The 18,113-nt window shown below is 45.7% G+C and overlaps 1 protein-coding gene and 1 pseudogene across 3 annotated transcripts in view; one reads left to right on the top strand and one right to left on the bottom strand.

Moving 5' to 3' along the window:
- The window catches only part of BRAP (BRCA1 associated protein), a gene marked incomplete at both ends in the record, with an annotated part of 30,988 nt that extends 13,224 nt beyond the window's left edge, over nt 1-17,764 (bottom strand). The window contains 7 exons of one of the 2 annotated variants that reach the window (XM_080717949.1): nt 609-684; nt 3,155-3,303; nt 8,239-8,352; nt 10,357-10,546; nt 13,379-13,574; nt 15,369-15,530; nt 17,683-17,764. In XM_080717949.1, the coding sequence (XP_080574075.1) occupies nt 609-684; nt 3,155-3,303; nt 8,239-8,352; nt 10,357-10,546; nt 13,379-13,574; nt 15,369-15,530; nt 17,683-17,764 (969 nt within the window). The remainder of the gene's footprint in view (nt 1-608; nt 685-3,154; nt 3,304-8,238; nt 8,353-10,356; nt 10,547-13,378; nt 13,575-15,368; nt 15,531-17,682) is intronic. The other variant, XM_080717950.1, reaches the window with a different exon arrangement.
- LOC308278057 (small ribosomal subunit protein eS12-like) lies at nt 9,183-9,571 on the top strand (annotated as a pseudogene). The gene has a single exon. The product of its transcript is annotated as a small ribosomal subunit protein eS12-like (transcript).
- Nucleotides 17,765-18,113: the final 349 nt, after the last annotated feature.

Here is an 18,113-nt window from a genome sequence, read left to right as displayed (position 1 = left end):
ACCTCCAAGCTACAACCCCAGGTCTATTTTATTTTGATACAGGGTCTAAGTTGCTGACAGCCTCACTAATTTGGTGAGGCTGGCTTCAAACCTGCAATCCTCCCGTCTCAGCTTCCCAAGTACTGGGATTATGGGGTTACGCCACCACACCTGGCTAAGTCTAAGCTTTTCAAAAGAACAGAGAATAATAGCATAAAATATTTTGCTTAGAAGTAACATATTTGTATATTCATAGGTCTTGCCTGAGTACTAGACAAAAAGGAAAAAAAAAAAACCCGTCTCTGAAAGAATTTAAACCAGGTGTCCTGGCACACATGCATAATGCCAGTACTTGGGAGGCTGAGACATGAGAATCCTAAGTTCGAAGCCAGCCTCGGTAACTTACTGATACTCTCAGCAACTTAGGGAGACCACGTTTCCAAATACAAAATAAAATAGGTTTGGGGTATAGTCTGAAGGTAGAAGGCCCCTGAGTTCCAGCCTCAGTATCCCCCACCCCACACAAAATAATAATTAGGCCAAAGGGGGCAGATGAAAATCCCAGAAAAATAAAGCGGTGTTCACTGTTCACTACTGTTTCCCACCACTCTTTGTTAGCCATCACTTACCTCCTGAACACCACACTCAAAGCATTTATTTTCTTCCACTGGTTCTGGTGTTTGACAGTACCGGCAAACAGGACACCTATTCAGGACCCGAAAGATAACGGTACAGGTTAGAGAGAAGTCAGACGTTACAAAACTTAAGAGTAAAACATGGGCTTTAAATCCACTTCTCCTTTGTGCTTTCGTTCTTTAAATATTTATTTTGGTATTAGGTACTGAACTCACTCAGGGGTGCGCTATTTTCAAGCTATTTTCCCAGCCACTGAGTGAGGCTCTCAGCAACTTAGTGAGACCCTGATTCCAAATAAAGTATAAAATAGATCTGGGAGGTAGAAAGCCCCTGGGTCCCACCTGCAGTTACACACACACACACGTTACTGAAGCTTACTGAAATGCATATACATTGTGCTTTAATAATGAACATGTAGCCAATCGTGGTGGCGCACGCTTGTAATGCCCACGCTTGGGAGGCGGAGACAGGAGGATCGCGCAGGTTCGAAGCCAGCCTTGCTCGCTTAAGAGACCCTGTTTCTAATTAAAAAATATAAAATGGGTCTGCGCTTGGGAGGCTGAGACAGGAGGATCACACGGGTTCGAAGCCAGCCTCAGCTACTTAGTGAGACCCTGTTTCCAAATAAAATATAAAAAAAAGGTCTGGGAGTATAGCCCGGAGGTAGAAAGACTCTGGGTTCTACCCCCAGTACCACCAAAAAAAATATGAAATGGGTCTGGGAGTATAGCCCAGAGGTAGCAGGGTTTCCAGGAACCCCAGTAACACACACACACACACACACACACACACACACACACACACACAAAAGAACATGTAAACTGGGCTTGGTGGTGCACACCTGTAATTCCAGTACTTAGGAAATTGAGACAGGAGGATCACAGGTTCCAGGACAGTCTTAGCTACCAGTGAAATGCTTAGAAACTTAAAAGTGAGACCCTGTTTCAAAACAAAAAATAAATAGGGTTAGAGGTGCAGCTCAAAAGTAGAATGCCCCTGGGTTCAATCCCCAGCACCAAAATATAACAAAAAAATTATGTAGAATATACAAGGGCTCTGGTTGAGTATTCAAGTTTTGATTTACCAAAAGTCAATAAAAGCAATGAAAAAATCAAAAATCAATTATCCTTTTTCTGTTTTACTGAAGACATGATACTCGATACCAGTTGTGAATATTTTTGGCTGGATGAGCAAACATGACAGAAAGTGGAGTAGAGTTGAGGCCAACTGAACTGACATCAAAAAAGAATGCTCAAGGTATAACTACCATCATCCTGCTGCTCAGCCGAGTCAATAAAACCAAAAAAAAAGACATAAGTAGAAACACTAGGTTTTTGCAGGTATAAGGAAGGTCTACCTGTGTTTTCTATCAGAGCCAAAGGATCCAGTCTGTCTCTTCCTTTAATACCGAAAGAGAAGACAGAGGGCTGGGGATATCTCGGCGGTAGAGTACTTGCCTAGCATTAAGTGAAGCCCCAGCCCTATTTTTTTATTCTTTCTTTCTTTCTTTTTTTATTTTTGGTGGTACTTGGAGTGAAACCCAGGGGCTTTCTACCTCTGGGCTATACTCCCAGACCTATTTTTATATTTTATTTGGAAACAGGGTCTGACAAAGTTGCTGAGAGCCTCACTAAGCTGAGGCTGGTTTTGAACCTGTGCGATCCTCCTGTGTCAGCCTCCCAAGCATGGTGATTACAAGCGTGTGCCACCATGCCTGGCTTATTCTTTATTTTGAAAGTGTCTCACTGAGTTGCAAAGGGCCTAAGTAGCTGAATGATCCTCAGTCTCAGCTTCCCAAATGCTGGGATTACAAACTCGTGCCACCATGCCTGGCAACACCCGGCTTCTTATACACCTTTCTTGCTACATCCCACAATACAGTTTGCAAAGGTAACCGCCACCCTTGATTTAGGAATGGGAGGAGGTGTCAGCTCGGTTCTTTGTCTGCAGCGATAAATGCTATCTACAGCTAAGACCTCTCGCACCCTGGGAATCAGGACACACAGGTGTGTGCTCATACCCGGTGACTGCTATCACTACCAGCCACCGAGCGTACAGCCAAATATCGCTCAATGTTAGGTCGCTGTACCCCACTGAGGAGAGCGCGGAAGGGAACGGTAGACACCAAGTGCAGGCGTTAGATGAAATTTCAGACCGAGATTTCTTTTTTTTTTCTTAGCAGTGCTAAGGATACAACTCAGGGCTTTGTGTGTGCACCAAGGCACACCCCAGCCAAGGTGTAGCTTTGACTTTAACACGACAGCCTTAAAGCCAAGCTTGGCCTTTCCATTTTGCTTCCCCCACTGTGTGATTTTTGGAAGGAAAGAACAGCTCATGGAAGTTCCCTTGGGAAATTCCCCGAGGATGAGGGATCAGCGTCCACACTCAGGAGGACTTGGTCTAAAATGGAAATTCCTGCGTGAACGGAGGACAGGAGAGGCGTGAGGTGTCTCTGCTCTCATGGCGGCAGGTTTCAGAGTCGAACGCTGGGGGTGGGTGGCCGTGGATAATAAGGAAGGGTGGGGCAGCGCGCACTCACGTCGTGTCGTCCCAGCGCTGCAGACACTGGCTGTGGAAGCTGTGGTTACACAAGGTGGTGAGGATGCCGTTCACGGACTCGTCCATGCGCTCCAGGCACACTGTGCACTTGGGGAGCTCCGTCAGGTCCATCACGGGGAGGCTGGCGCCCTGCGGGGAACACCTCACGCTAGCCGCTCGCTGCATGCTGCCGCCACCATCTGTGCCTTTTAACACCAGCTTCCCAGTTGTCTTTTGACTCCCAATAGAAGGTTCCCACCATTATTGCTCATTGCAAGTAATTTTTTTTGGTGGTACTGGGGATGGACCCCAGCCCTATTTTATTTTTATTTTGAAGCAGGGCCTTGCCAAGTTGCTAAAGCTGGCCCGCAAACCTTTGATCCTTCTGTCTCAACTTCCCAAATTTGGGGATAATAGGCATATACCACCACACTCAGCTTTATACAAGTCATTAAAAAAATTTTTTTTTACTGGTGCATTGTATTCAAACATCATATTGGGGTAATATGTACACATCTCCCATTTAGCCCCTACCCAGTTCTCACCCCATTCCCTCCCCATCCCTCCTTCCCATGCTGCTTGGCTTAGTGGTTGACTTCAATATGTTTACAGTCACAAAAAATAAGAAATCGGATGCTTTCCCTCATATGTGAAAGCTAAGGAGAAATGGGTCATAGGAGGAACTGTATATAAGTAATTTAAATTGGTTAAAACAAGTAATTTAAATTGGTTAATATTTTCATTCATGCCGGGCATGGTGGTGCATGCATTTGGGAGGCTAAGACTGGAGGATCGCGGTTCGCGGACAGCCTCAGCTACTTAGTGAGGCCCTTTGTAACTTAGTGAGACCCTGTTTCAAAATAAAGAATAAAAAATAGGGCAGGGGGTGTAGTTTGGAGGTCAAATGCCCCTGGGTAACATCCCAGACCCAAAAAAAAAAAAAAAAAAAAAAAAGATTTTCATTCATTTAGTCAACAAATACCGGTACACTGTGTTGGGTACTGGGAACTGAGCTGTGATGAAGCAGACAAGAATTCCTGCCTGCTGGGCGTGGTGGCTCACGCTTGTAATCCCACCATTTGGGAGGCTGAGACCGGAGGATCGCGTTTCGCGAACAGCCTCAGCTACTTAGTGAGGCCCTTTGTAACTTAGTGAGACCCTGTTTCAAAATAAAGATTAAAAAATAGGGCAGGGGGTGTAGCTCGGAGGTCGACTGCCCCTGGGTTCCATCCCCAGACCCAAAAAAAAAAAAAAAAGATATAGAACAATGGTAAACAAAATCAAATCTAATCTACTAAGCCCCCCCCCCGCAAAAAAAAACCCTAGGCACTTCTTGTCCTTAGAGAGCTTAAAGTAGAGGGAGAGACAGAAATTAAACTGTAAGCCGGGCATGGTGGCGCACACTTGTAATCCCAGTACTTAGGAGGCTGAGACAGGAGGGTTGTGTAGGTTCGAAGCCAGCCTTATCTACTTACTGAGGCTCTCAGCAACTCAGTGAGACCCTGTTTCCAACTAAAGAATAAAAAAATAGGGCTAGGGGTGTAGCTTGGAGGTAGAATGCCCCTGAGAAGAAGAAAAAAAAAAAGAAAAGAAAGAAATCAAATTTTAGACGGCAGGTTCAAGGATAGCCTCAGGAAGTAGTGAAACTCTCATCAGCCTAGAGAGACTCTCTTTCCAAATAAAAATAAAATAGGGCTGAGGGTGTAGCTTAAAGGTAAAATGCCCCAGGGCTCAAACACTAGTACCAAAAAAAAAAAAAAAGGGCTGAGTGAGGTGGTACATGTCTATAGTCTTAGTACTTAGGAGGCAGAGACAAGAGGATTACGAATTCGCGGTCAGTTTCAGCAATTCAGGAGATGGTCAGCAACTATTTGAGTGAGACCCTATTTCAAAACAAAAAATAAAAAGGGCAGGAAGTGTAGCTTAGAGGCAGGGTGCCTCTGGGTCCAATCCCTAGTACCAAAGATAATAAGGGGAACAACAGCTGTGATCCTGAAAAGTACCACAAAGACAGCAAAGACCAGCGCGAGCCCTGCCAGCCAGACAATGGGCAGGAATTATCTAAAGGAGAAAAAGCACACTCAGCACACGAATCTACAGGCCCCGAGGAGTAGACACGTACCAGCGATCTCCAAGAGGCTGACTTGATTCAGAGAAAAGACTCCCAACGGAGGCCTCATGCAGCTGGCACAGGGAAGCCCAACTTAATCTCCTCCAATGATAGTATGATCTAACTAGAATATATTTCCATCGAAATGACTTCAAGGTAAAAAGACTTTAAAGTCTACATATTTACTGATTTACTTATTTATCTGGTACTAGGGATTGAACCTAGGAGCATTCTACCTCTGAGTTACATCCCCAGCCCTATTTTGTCATTATTTTGGTGATACTTGGGGTGGAACCCAAAGGCTTTCTACCTCCGGGCTAGACTCCCAGATCTTTTTTTTTTTTATTTTATTTGGAAACAGGGTCTCACTAAGTTGCTGAGAGCCTCACTAAGTAGCTGAGGCTGGCTTCGAACCCGTGCGATCCTCCTGTCTCAGCCTCCCAAGCGCGGGGATTACAAGCGTGCACCACCATGCCCGGCTCCTATTTTTTAATTATTTTGAAACAGAGTCTCAATAAGTAGCTGAAGCTGGTTGTGAACCTGCAATCTTCCTGTCTCAGCCTCCCTCCCAAGTACTGGAATTAAAAGCATGGACCACTACACCAGACTTTAAGGTATACTTATTTTTATGCAATACTGGGGATGGAACCCTAGGGCATTCTACCTCTAACCTATACCGCCCGAGCCCTATTTTCCTTTTCTTTGTACTACTGGGGGTTGAGCTCAGAGGCAGTCTACCTTCAGAATACACTCTCCAACCTGATCTTTAATTTCTTTTTTGGAAACAGTGTCTCACTAGGTTGATGAGTCTTGCTGTTTGCAGAGGTTGTACTTGAATCTATGATCCTCCTGTCTCAGCCTCCCAATCCTGGGATTACAAGCGTGCACCACAAGGCCCGGCTTTATTCTTTATTTTGAAACAGGTTCACACTGAGTTGCAAAGGGCCTAAGTTCTATCTTTGAACAATGATCCTCCTGTCTCAGCCTCCCAAATGCTGGGATTACAAGTATGCACCACCGTGCCCAGATAAGGTATGCTTTATTTTTACTTTTATTTTTTATTTTTGGTGGTAATGGGTTCCTGGAAACCCTTGTACCTCCGGGCTATACTCCCAGACACCTATTTTTTTTATTTATATTTTTATTTGGAAACAGGGTCTCTTAAGCCAGCAGGGCTGGCTTTGAACCTGCACGGTCCTCCTGTCTCTGCCTCCCAAGCGCTGGGATTAAAAGCGTGCGCCACCAGGCCCAGCAATAAGGTGTGCTTTACAGGAAAGAACATTTTTTAAAAATCAAAGAGAAGGCTGGGCATGGTGGCGTATGCTTGTAATCCCGGCATTTAAGAGGCGGAAACAGAAGGACTGCAGTTTGCGGACAGCCTCAGCTAGTTAGTGAGGCCCTTCACAATTCAGTAAGACCCTGCTTCAAAAGTAAAAAGACTGAAAACTAGGGCTGGAGGTGTTGCTCGAAGGTAGAATGGCCCTAGGTTCCATCTCCAGTACCGAAAAAAAATCACTCTTGTAATCCCATCATTTTGGAGATAGAGAATGGTAAAATGCCCCTATGTTTGTAAACAGCCTCAGCGACTTAGGCCCTTTGCAACTCACTTAGACCCTGTTTCAAAATAAATAAAAAATAGGGCTGGGTTTTTTTTGTTTGTGGGGTTTTTGGGTTTTTTTTTGCCATGCTAGGGATGGAACCGAGGTGCATTCTGCTTCTAGGCTACACCCCCAGCCCTATTTTTTATTCTTTATTTTGAAACAGGGTCTAAGTTGCAAAGGGTCTTACTAAGTAGCTGAGGCTGGCTTCAAATCCTGATCCTCCTGTGTCAGACTCTCAAGTACGGGGATTACAAGTGTGCTCCACCATGTCTGGCTTGGGGTTGTTGTTTAGAGGTAGAATGCCCCTGGGTTAATCCTCAGTACCGCAAATACATACATACATACATACATACATACATACATACATACAATTTTCTAGCTGGACATGGTGGCACACACTTGTAATTCTAGTACTTGGGAAGCTGAGAGAGGATGATTGTAGGTTCAAAGCAGCTTATTGAGGTTCTCAGCAACTTCGTGAGACCCTGTTTCCAAATAAAATATAAAATAGGTCTGGAGGTATAACTTGGATAGGACCCTGGGTTCCATCCTCAGTACCATAAAAAAGAAAGAAAAAAAAAAGCCAGGGTTGGTGGTGCATGTCTGTAATCCAAGGGCTCAGGAGGCTGAGATAGAGGATGGCAGGTTTGAGGCCAGCCTCAGCAATGTAGTGAGGCAGGTAGCAGCTTAGCAAGACCGTTTCTTTTTTTTTTTTTTTTTTTTTGGTGGTACTGGGGGTGGAACCCAGAGGCTTTCCACCTCCGGGCTATACTCCCAGACCTTTTTTATATTTTATTTGGAAACAGGGTCTCACTAAGTTGCTGAGAGCCTCACTAAGTAGCTGAGGCTGGGTTCGAACCTGTGCGATCCTCCTGTCTCAGCCTCCCAAGCGCGGGGATTACAAGCGTGCGCCACCACGCCCGGCTAGCAAGACCGTTTCTAAATAAAAAATAAAATAGGGCTGAGGTGTAGCTTGGAGGTATAATGCCACTGAGATTAATCTCTAGCACTATAAAATACGGTGTCTGATTTTGATGTAGCTCAGTGGGAAAGTGGTAGCCTGGCCTGTGTAAGGCACCGTTCAAGACTTAGTACTGCAAAGTATACAAAGAGCTGAAGAGACAAAGCGTACAACTGGCCAGACTTTAGTACTTACAAGGTTGGAAAGCATCAACACAACCTGACCTAGCACACTGCCACCAGCCCAAAAGGACGGTATGTGTGAGCAGTCGCTCCCGGCCCTCCCCGCCCCAGTGACGGGCCACCGCTCAGCGACTCCCATGGCCACGCGTCCTCTGGACAATTCACAGATAGCCTGATAGTCACCTTCCTACCAATCTGATATGATCAAAGACCAGAGGTCTTCGCACTTACGTCTTCGGATTTCAGCACTTCCGCCCTTTCAACGTAGACCAACTGGCAAACATCATCTTCTATTGAGTTGAACTGGCGCCCATTGCATGCCATATAAAAACTATCGGCATCAGCCTGCGTAGACCAACAGGGAAGAGGAAAGAATTATACTGAAAACCTGCTGCATATACAAGATGCATGGCTTTGACTGTTCTCAACCGCCTGGAAAAGCTAAGGCTGTAAGAGTGACTTAGGAGAGAAAAACCATTCAAAGTCACATCAAGCCAGGCATGGTGGGACACGCTTGTGATCCTCGTACTTGCAAGGCTAAGACAGGAGGACTACGGGTTTGCAGCCAGCCTCAGGAATTTGTGAGGCCCTCTGGAACTTAGTAAGATCCTGTTTCAAAAATAGGTCTAGGGGAGCCAGGGATGGTGGCGCATTTGAAAGGCTGGTTCGTGGAAAGCCTCAGCTACTTAGTGAGGCCCTCTGCAACTCAGTAAGACCCTGTTCCAAAATGAAGAATAAACGCCGGGAGCTGGGCGTGGTGGCGCACGCTTGTCATCCCAGCATTCGGGAGGCTGAGACCTGGAGGATCGCGGTTCGCGGACAGCCTCAGCTACTTAGTGAGGCCCTCTGCAACTCAGTGAGACCCTGTCTCAACATAAAGAATAAAAAATAGGGCAGGGGGTGTACCTCGGAGGTAGAATGCCCCTGGGTTCCATCCTTAGACCGCAAAAAAAAAAAAAAAAAAAAAAAAAAAAAAGCCGGGCGTGGTGGCACACGCTTGTAACCCCTGCACTTGGGAGGCGGAGACAGGAGAATCACGCAGGTTCGAAGCCAGCCGTGCTGGCTTAAGAGACCCTGTTTCCAAATAAAAAAGTATAAAAATAGGTCTGGGAGTGTAGCCTGGAGGTAGAAGGGTTTCCAGGAACCCCAGCACCTCACCTGTAACCACCGCCGCCATGGCCGAGGACGGCATTGCTGCTGGAGGTGTAATGGACATAAATACGGCTTTACAAGAGGCGTTGAAGACCGCCCTCATCCACGATGGCCTAGCACGGGGAATTTGAGAAGCCTTAGACAAGCACCAAGCCCATCTTTGTGTGCTTGCATCCAACTGTGATGAACCTAAGTCCGTCGAATCGGTGGAGGTACTTTGTGCCGAGCACCAAATCAACCTCATTAAGGCTGATGACAACAAGAAGTTGGGGGATGGGCAGGCCTCCGTAGAACTGACCGAGAGGGAAAACCCCGAAAAGTGGTTGGTTACAATTGTGTAGTCGTTAAGGACTACAGCAAAGCAACTCAGGCCAAGGATGTCATTGAGGAGTACTTCAAATGCAAGAAATGAGCAAATAAAACTTTTAGTTTATGTTTCTCAAAAAAAAAAAGTTTCATCACTATTTACTATATTACTTAAATAATTATGACTAGAAAAACAAATTCCCAGATTTTTTTTTTTCTTTTGGTGGTGGTACTAGAGATATAACCCTGAGGCACTCTCTCTCTGAGCTATACTCCTAGTCCTATTTTATTTTTTATTTTGAAACAGTCTAAGTTGCTGAAGCTGTCTGAGAACCTGTGGTCTGAGAACCTGTCTCAGTTTTCTAAGTACTGGAATTATAAGCCTGTGCCAGGCACTTAGCTTCAAAACTGTATATTTATACCCACTTTGATACATTAAAAAATCATGGGCACAAATTAAAACTATATATATATATATATATATTTATATATTTATATATATATATATATATTTTTGGTGGTACTGGGGGTCGAACCCAGGGACTTTCTACCTCCGGGCTATACTCCCAGACCTGTTTTATATTTTATTTGGAAACAGGGTCTCACTGAGTTGCCGAGAGCCTTACTAAGTAGCTGAGGCTGGCTTCGAACCCATGCGATCCTTCTGTCTCAGCCTCCCAAGCGCGGGGATGACAAGCGTGCGCCACCACGCCCGGCTTAAAACTATATTTCTACTCATAAATTTAGAAATACGTCATTAGTTATAACATTACCCTGCAAGAGAGAGACGTCAAACACCCAAAGTGCAAAGTGTTCCAAGCCACACATTGTATCACATAGCTTCAAAAACAGTTTCTGTGGCAAAAAGACTTTTAGTGTTGTAACTATTACCTGTGCACTAAACTTTATCAGCACCATGTACTGATTCGGAGTAGAGTCTCTGATGATCTTCATTTGTTCGATGACTTCATTGAATGGGGCGACAAACTTCATAAGGTCGTGGCTGGTCATCGTGGCAGGGACGGTGAGAATGCACAGCATGGCGCTGCGCCTCACGTCTTCCTTTAAGGAGGTCATCTTACTAATAAGACAATAATTAGACTCTTCTGAATAGACGAGATACAGTTAGGTCAGCGAACACCAATCAAACAACTGTATGTTGGAAAATATAGGGGGGAACCCCCAAAATGCGTACCATTTCACAAATAAATTTAAATAGCTTGTCATTTTACTTGAAAATACACAATGGGCGAGTACCACAAGACCCCTAAACGTAGAGTGGACACAAAGCAAGTTTCAAAGTATTCTCTATTTTATTCCCGCACCAAAACTGTCAATCTTCAGCTAAAGCCTTGTTACGGTTATAAGTCTGCATTAGGCAAATTCAGAATTTGTGTTTTATGCTCATTAGTTTTTTTTTTGTGTGTGTGTGTGGTACTGGGGATGGAACCCAAACTACTTGGAAGGCTGAGGCAGGAGGACTGCAAGTTTGAGGCCAGACTCACAACTTAGACCCTGTCTCAAAATAAAAAATAAAAAGGGCTGGGATATAGATAGGTGGTGGGGTGTCTCCTGGGTTAAATCCCCAGAACCATAAGAAGAAAGGAAGGAAGGAAGGAAGGAAGGAAGGAAGGAACTAATGATCCAGGGAGCCGATGGCCCCAGCCTGTGACTATTCCAGCCAAATGCTTCCTTTCCTTGGGCCTCCAACAAGCTTTGTTTGAACATTAAAGGGTTAAAAAAAAAAAAGAAAGAAAAAGCAGGGCCTGGAGGTAAAAAAAAGCCCCTGGGTTCCACTCCCCATAACACAAAAAAAGAAAGAAAAAGTAATAAAATTATAATTAGGATAATTAGGTAGCTGACTTACTTTTTAGCTTCTTTAGTAAAGATTTGATGGAAATATGAGAATGCAATGATGTGGATTATTTTTTTTCATGTTTTTGTTATTCTTTCTTTCAATTCCAAAATCAACATCCATGTCTAACTACTAAAGGAATATTTTTCCCAGGTTTTTTTTTTTTTTTTCAGTACTTAAGATTGAACCCAGGGACCTGATTTTTTTTTTTTTTTTGTGGTACTGGAGGTGGAACCCAGGGGCTTTTCTACCTCCAGGCTATAATCCCAGACCTATTTTATATTTTATTTGGAAACAGGGTCTCACTAAGTTGCTGAGAGCCTCACTAAGTAGCTGAGGCTGGCTTCGAACCCGTGCGATCCTCCTGTCTCAGCCTCCCAAGCACAGGGATTACAAGCGTGCGCCACCACGCCCGGCCCCCAGCCTGATTTTATTATTATTATTTTTTATTTTTTTTTTTTGCGGGTCTGGTGATGGAACCCAGGGGCATTTGACCACCGAGCTACACCCCCTGCCCTATTTTTTATTCTTTATTTTGAAACCGGGTCTCACTGAGTTGCAGAAGGCCTCACTAAGTAGCTGAGGCTGTCTGCAAACCGGGATCCTCCAGGTCTCAGCCTCCCGAATGCTGGGATTACAAGCGTGCACCACCACGCCCGGCTTTTATTCTTTATTTTGAAACAGGGTCTCACTAAACTGCAGAGGGCCTCACTAAGTAGCTGAGGATGGCCGTGAACCTGGATCCTCCTGTCTTAGCCTCTCAAGTACTGGAATTACTAGTGTGTGCCACCATGCCCAGCTCTTTTTTTTTTTTTCCAGTACTGGGGTTAGAAGCCAGGGGCATTCTACCTCTGAGGCATACCCCAGCCCTATTGTTTATTCTTTACTTGGTTTTTTTTTTTTTTTTTTTGGTGGTGGTGGTGGTACTAGGGATGGAACCCTTCTACCTCCGGGCTACACTCCCAGGCCTATTTTATATTTTTATTTGGAAACAGGATCTCTTAAGATAGGGAGGCTGGCTGCGAACCTGCGTGATCCTCCTGTCTCCGCCTCCCAAGCCTGGGGATTACAAGCATGTGCCCGGCTAGTCTTTATTTATTTATTTATTTATTTTTTTCTTTTTGCAGGTTTGGGGATGAAACCCAGGGGCATTTAACCTACGAGCTACACCCCCTGCCCTATTTTTTTTTGAAACAAGGTATCACTAAAGTTGCAGAAGGCCTCACTAAGTAGCTGAGGCTGTCCCAAACCACTTTCCTCTGGTCTCAGCCTCTGGAATGCTGGGATTACAAACGTGCACCACCATGCCCGACTAGTTGCAAAGGGCCTCAGTAAGTAGCTGAGGCTGTCTGTGAACCACGATCCTCCTGTCTCAGCCTCCCAAATACTGTGATTACAAGTTTGCGCCACCATAACCGGCTCCAGGTATTCTCTTAAGTGTACCAACAAGTTTCTTCTGTAAAGAAATGTGTTGACTCAATCCATAGATCAATCAAATTTAAAACATCTAAGAATTCCCTAATATACAATAAAGACAAGTACTACCTTTTTTTTTTTTTTTTGGTGGTACTAGGGGTGGAACCCAGAGGCTTTCTACCTCCAGGCTATACTCCCAGACCTATTTTATACTTTATTTGGAGAAAGGGTCTCACTCAGTTGCTGGGAGCCTCGCTACGTAGCTGAGGCTGGCTTCGAACCTGTGCGATCCTCCTGTCTCAGCCTCCCAAGCTCTGGGTACAAGCGTGCGCTACCACGCCCGCCCCAAGTAATACCTTTTTAAGCTTAAAATGCTTACCTCCCTTCCAAACAACAAAGTTTTTCCTATCCCAAGGTTAAAAAACATACCAACCCATAGCCGGGCGTGGTGGCGCACGCTTGTCATCCCCGCACTTGGGAGGCGGAGACTGGAGGATCGCGCAGGTTCGAAGCCAGCCACGCTGACTTAAGAGACCCTGTTTCCAAATAAAAATATAAAATAGGTCTGGGAGTGTAGCCCGGAGGTAGAAGGGTTCCATCCCCACCAACCCAAAAGGAGAAAGGTTTTCCTTGTTTTCTTACTTCGTCTTGTACAGGTGCATAATACCATGGACGATTTCAACGGAAGGATTCCCGCTGAAGAACGAGATCTGGTCTGGAAGCTGTTTGGACGGGGAATCTGGAGCCGCGCTTGGGCGTTCTTTACTTTGATCTCTACTCCTCTGTGCAGCCAGGGACGCTTCTGTTGACTTCTCTTCCACTGCATCACTTAGCTCATCTTTCACAAATCAAAAATGAACAATCATCAACAACTGGAAATAGAATTCTGATTAGGTTAAAGTTTCAAGCAAGAAGGATAAACTTTGACAGAGAAGTCGTAATGTGCTGTGTGAAGAACTATATTCACCGAGCGGTCAAGTGGGGGACCAGCTTTATAGCTTCCTTTGCCCCATGAAAATCTTGTTAACACCCTTAGTAACTGACTGATGGCACTTACGTCCAGCAGTAACAGAACATAAGCAAGAATCTTCCATCACACACTCCTAAGTGAGAGAAACATCCAGGCTATTATGTTTGAAAACCATCCTTACCAGTTCTGACCACCCCCATGCAGAAGATGTGCAACATATCCTGTCCCTCAGCTGCAGGGAGCTGCTAAAGCCCTGTGAGTACAATATACTTATCTGGACGCAGTTATGATCTGCTGCTGGCTTAGGTGGGAAGAAGCCTTCCCTCCACAACTACAGCTACGAATCCAGCTTGTTGGAATTAATGGAGCTAGGTGTGGTGGTGCATTCCTATAATCCCAGTACTTGGGAGGCTGAGATAGAAGGGTCACAGGTTAGAAGCCAGCCTCAGCAACCTAATGAGGCCCTCAGCAACCTGGTTAAGACCCTGTTACCAAATTAAGAAAAAAAAAAAAAAAAAAAAAAAGCAGGGCTACGGATGTAACTTAGAGGTACAATACCCCTAGTTCAATCCTTAGCACCACACACACACACACACAAAAGGTATTGCTGTGTTGTCCAGACTGACTCCTGGGCTCAAGTGGTCCTCTTGCTTCAGCCTCCTGAGAAGCTGGGACTATAGGTATGAACCACTATTCTCAATTTTTGGATTAAAAAACATTTAGAGATGCTGAATTATGACCTAATGACCTCATGTAAAATATAGGCAAGCTGAGCATCGTGGCCCAGGCTTTGTAATCTCAGTACTTAAGAGGATGAGACACGAGGATCAGAAGTTCGAAACCAGCCTCAGCAACTTAGTGAGACTCACATCAACCTAGCAAGACCTTGCAAAAATAAAAATAGGGCTGGGAGTGTAGCTCAGAGGTAGAATGGCCCTGGTTTATTATATTTTACTTAATTTTTTTTTTTTTGTGGTACTGGGGATGCAACCCAGGGGTTTCTACCTCCAGACTACACTCCCAGACCTATCTTATATTTTATTTGGAAACAGGGTCTCTTAAGCCAGCTGAGGCTGGCTTTGAACCTGCGTGATCCTCCTGTCTCAGCCTCCCAAGCACGGGGATTAGAGGCGTGTGCCACCACGCCTGGCTGAATGCCCCTGGTATAAAACCCCAGTGTGATATAGACAGACACACACACACACACACACACTACAGAAAAGAATAATATCCAGGCGTGGTGGCACACACTTGTAATCCTAGCACTTGGGAGGCTGAGAAAGGAGGATCACAGTTTCATAACCAGCCTCAGCTACTTCGTGAGGCACTCTGTAACTCAGTGAGACCCTGTTTTAAAATAAAGAATAAAAAATGGGACTGGGGGTATAGCTCAGAGGCAGAAAGCCCCTGGGTTCCATCCTCAGTTCCAAAAAAAAGAAAGAAAATAATAATAAACTAGAATAAACTAGGGTTGGGCGTATGGTTCAGAGGTAGAATGCCCCTGGGTTTCAACCCCGGTACCACATACACACACAAAAAAAAATACAGGGAGTAAAAGATAACAGTACGCTAGAGGTCAACACGACGGGCTCATCAAACATGTACAGAACAAGTAACCGGGGGCTCACATTACAGAGGAGAGTAGAGGTCCCCAAAGCATACCTGGATTGGACTTCATGGTCTCAATAATCACATCTGTCATCTCCCGGCGGCCAAGGTGCTGATGAATGATGGCTGCTTTCTCCCCCGGTGACTTCCCGTCCAAACAGGCGACAGCTGAAGCGAGTGTCTTCTTTTTGATCTCTTCATCAGACATTTCCCCAGCTAAAGGACATGTGAATAATTTAATACCTGATAAGAAAAGAAGCGTCTCTCCCTTCTTGATGTAGTCATCACTAGGCTGCTCTTTTCTGTTTCTCTCTCTGAAAAGGCTAAGTCGCCTTTGCGGTACCCGTTTCACTCACCACACTCACCTCTGGGGCCCCTGCAGTACTCCACAGAGTCAGAAAGCTGCCAGGACTCAGGAATGCAGGGCTGGTCTACTGAAATAATGCACTTTAGAAAACCAACAAGAGGAAGAGCCTTTGAGGAGATTCAACATCCATTATGCCCACGTGAACCAACATTTTAGTAACACCTGATAAACTTAGACTCTGTGTTGAGTCCAAAATGAAGGTATGAAGTCTGCTAATAATTTTTGCCGGGTGTGGTGGCTCACACTTGTAATCCCAGTATTTGGGAGGCTGAGACAGGAGGATCACGGTTCAAGGACAGACTCAGCTACTACTTAGTGAGGCCCTTTGCAACACAGTGAGACCCTGTTTCAAAATAAAGAATAAAATATAGGGCTGGGGGTGTAGCTTGGAGGTAGAATGCCCCTGGGTTTCATCCCCAGTACCACAAAATAAATAAACAAATAAATAAATTTTCAAAATCTTTAGGAGTTTTATTTTCTTTTTTCAATAGTAGGGATGGAACCTAGGGCCTTGTGTATGCTAGGCAGGTACTCTAACAATGAGCCACACCTCCTTGCCCTTCTAAAAATTTTGGGAGTCTTGCTAAGTTTCTCTGGGATTGAATCCAAGGGCTTTCTACCTGAGTTACAAGTCCAGTTTATTTTATTTTTTTTTTATTTTGAAATGGGATCTAAGTTGTAGAGGGTCTCACTAAGCTGTTGAGGCTGGCCATGAACCTGTAATCCTCCTCTCTCAGCCTCCCAAGTACTGGAATTACAAGCATGCACCACCATGTCCAGCTCTGAAATACCCTTAATATATGCTCTCTGAAGGAAGAGATCAGGCTTGTCTTGCCCACCATTGAATACCCAGCACTCTAATATTTGTTTAAATGACTCCATGACTGATCCATGTTGATCTCTATATGTGGATAATGCCAATTTAACTAATTTTCAGGATTAAAGGATCACTTTTAACCTTTTAAGGTCTTCATAACCTTGAATCAAATCTTATGCACTTGAGAACAGCCTGGTCAACAAAGGGGGCCACTGTCTCCAAAATAAAAAAAATTAAAAAAAAAAACTCCTACTCAGTCTTTAATTTGCAGCTCCAAAGTTCGAGTATTCAGGAAAGTTTCCACTTGCCCCAACTCTTTTCCCAGACCGAACAGATCTTGTGATGGTTTTCCTGTTTGTTTTTTCCCCCTTCTGTAGCAATTACCACAGCTGTACTTCTACATCTACTCTGTACTTATTTATTTCATCTGCCTCCCCCACTGAACGGCCTTAAAAGAAGAAAACATATCTTGATTGAGTCTGCAACTAAAGCTCCAGCAGATATATAGCATTCAGTTTCTTTCCAATGAATATTTTATTAGGTAATTTTTTGAGGACCAAGGGAACAAAGGCATCGCTGTGTTCCCCACTAATGGAGTGTGCAGCTGGTGGTGAAGGACTCGGATGATACTGAAGCCCAGCTCCCTGTGTTGGAATCCCGATTTCACCACTTACAGGTAACCTCGGGCAAATCCGGGGATCTTGGCAAACTGGGACTCCGTTTGCCAATTTATAAAAGGTGCAAGCTATCCATCGGCCTCAGGGCTGTCGCAGAGATCATAAGAGGAGATATTAATACACACGAACTGTTTAGTGCAGTGCTCGGATATAGAAGTGCTCAAATTTTCTTTCTTGTGGTTACCGACATGGACCACCTCAACCACATATCCCCCCAAAGAACAATTTAATTAAACCTAGGAGTAGCAGAGTCGCTGGGGACTCAGTCCCTGATTTCGAGAATCCTAAAGCACAGTTGGAAGGCACCGAGAGGGAGGGCCGGGGAAGGACCTAACAGAGGTTTAACACCTGGGAAGGCCTATTAGGGATGGAAGGAGAGAGAGAGAGAAAGATGCCAACCACCTCTCCGCTTCTGCCTGAGGCCGGTTCCCGGGTCTGGATTTCGGGAAACCGAACCCCGGGGCCCAGACCCGGCTACCGGGAAGGCGACGCAGCCGCGGGACTCACCCGAGGCGATGAAGCCGAAGCCGGCGGGGACGGGCGAGTGTTCGGCGAGCTCCAATCGGATGACAACTAGTGACACACTCATAGGGCAGGCGCTGGCCGGCGCGGGCCCCGCCAGGCCCCGGAGAGGCTGAGGGGCGAGCCGAGAGGCCGAGTGGCCCGAGGCGGGCGACGCCGCCACCGCCTCAAGCGCCGCCGCCGCCGCCTCAGCAGCAGCAGCAGCAGCAGCAGCCCAGCGCGCAGCCCTCGCAGCCACAACAACCTGCACTTCCGCCCCCGGCCGCCGTCGCGGACGCGGGGTCACGCATGCGCACACGGGCGCGCGCGCTGATTGGGCGAGGCGGCGCGGGGGCGGGGCTGCGCGCTTCCCGCCCCCGGCCTCGGGAGGTCGACCAGGAAGGACTACCAGGCCCTTGCGGGCGTCGCGGCCCCAT

The sequence above is a fragment of the Muscardinus avellanarius genome (assembly GCF_963383645.1).
Source record: "Muscardinus avellanarius genome assembly, chromosome: 21".
NCBI lineage: Eukaryota > Metazoa > Chordata > Mammalia > Rodentia > Gliridae > Muscardinus > Muscardinus avellanarius.
Note: the sequence above shows the minus strand (reverse complement) of the source record. Positions and strands in the feature narration are given on the sequence as shown.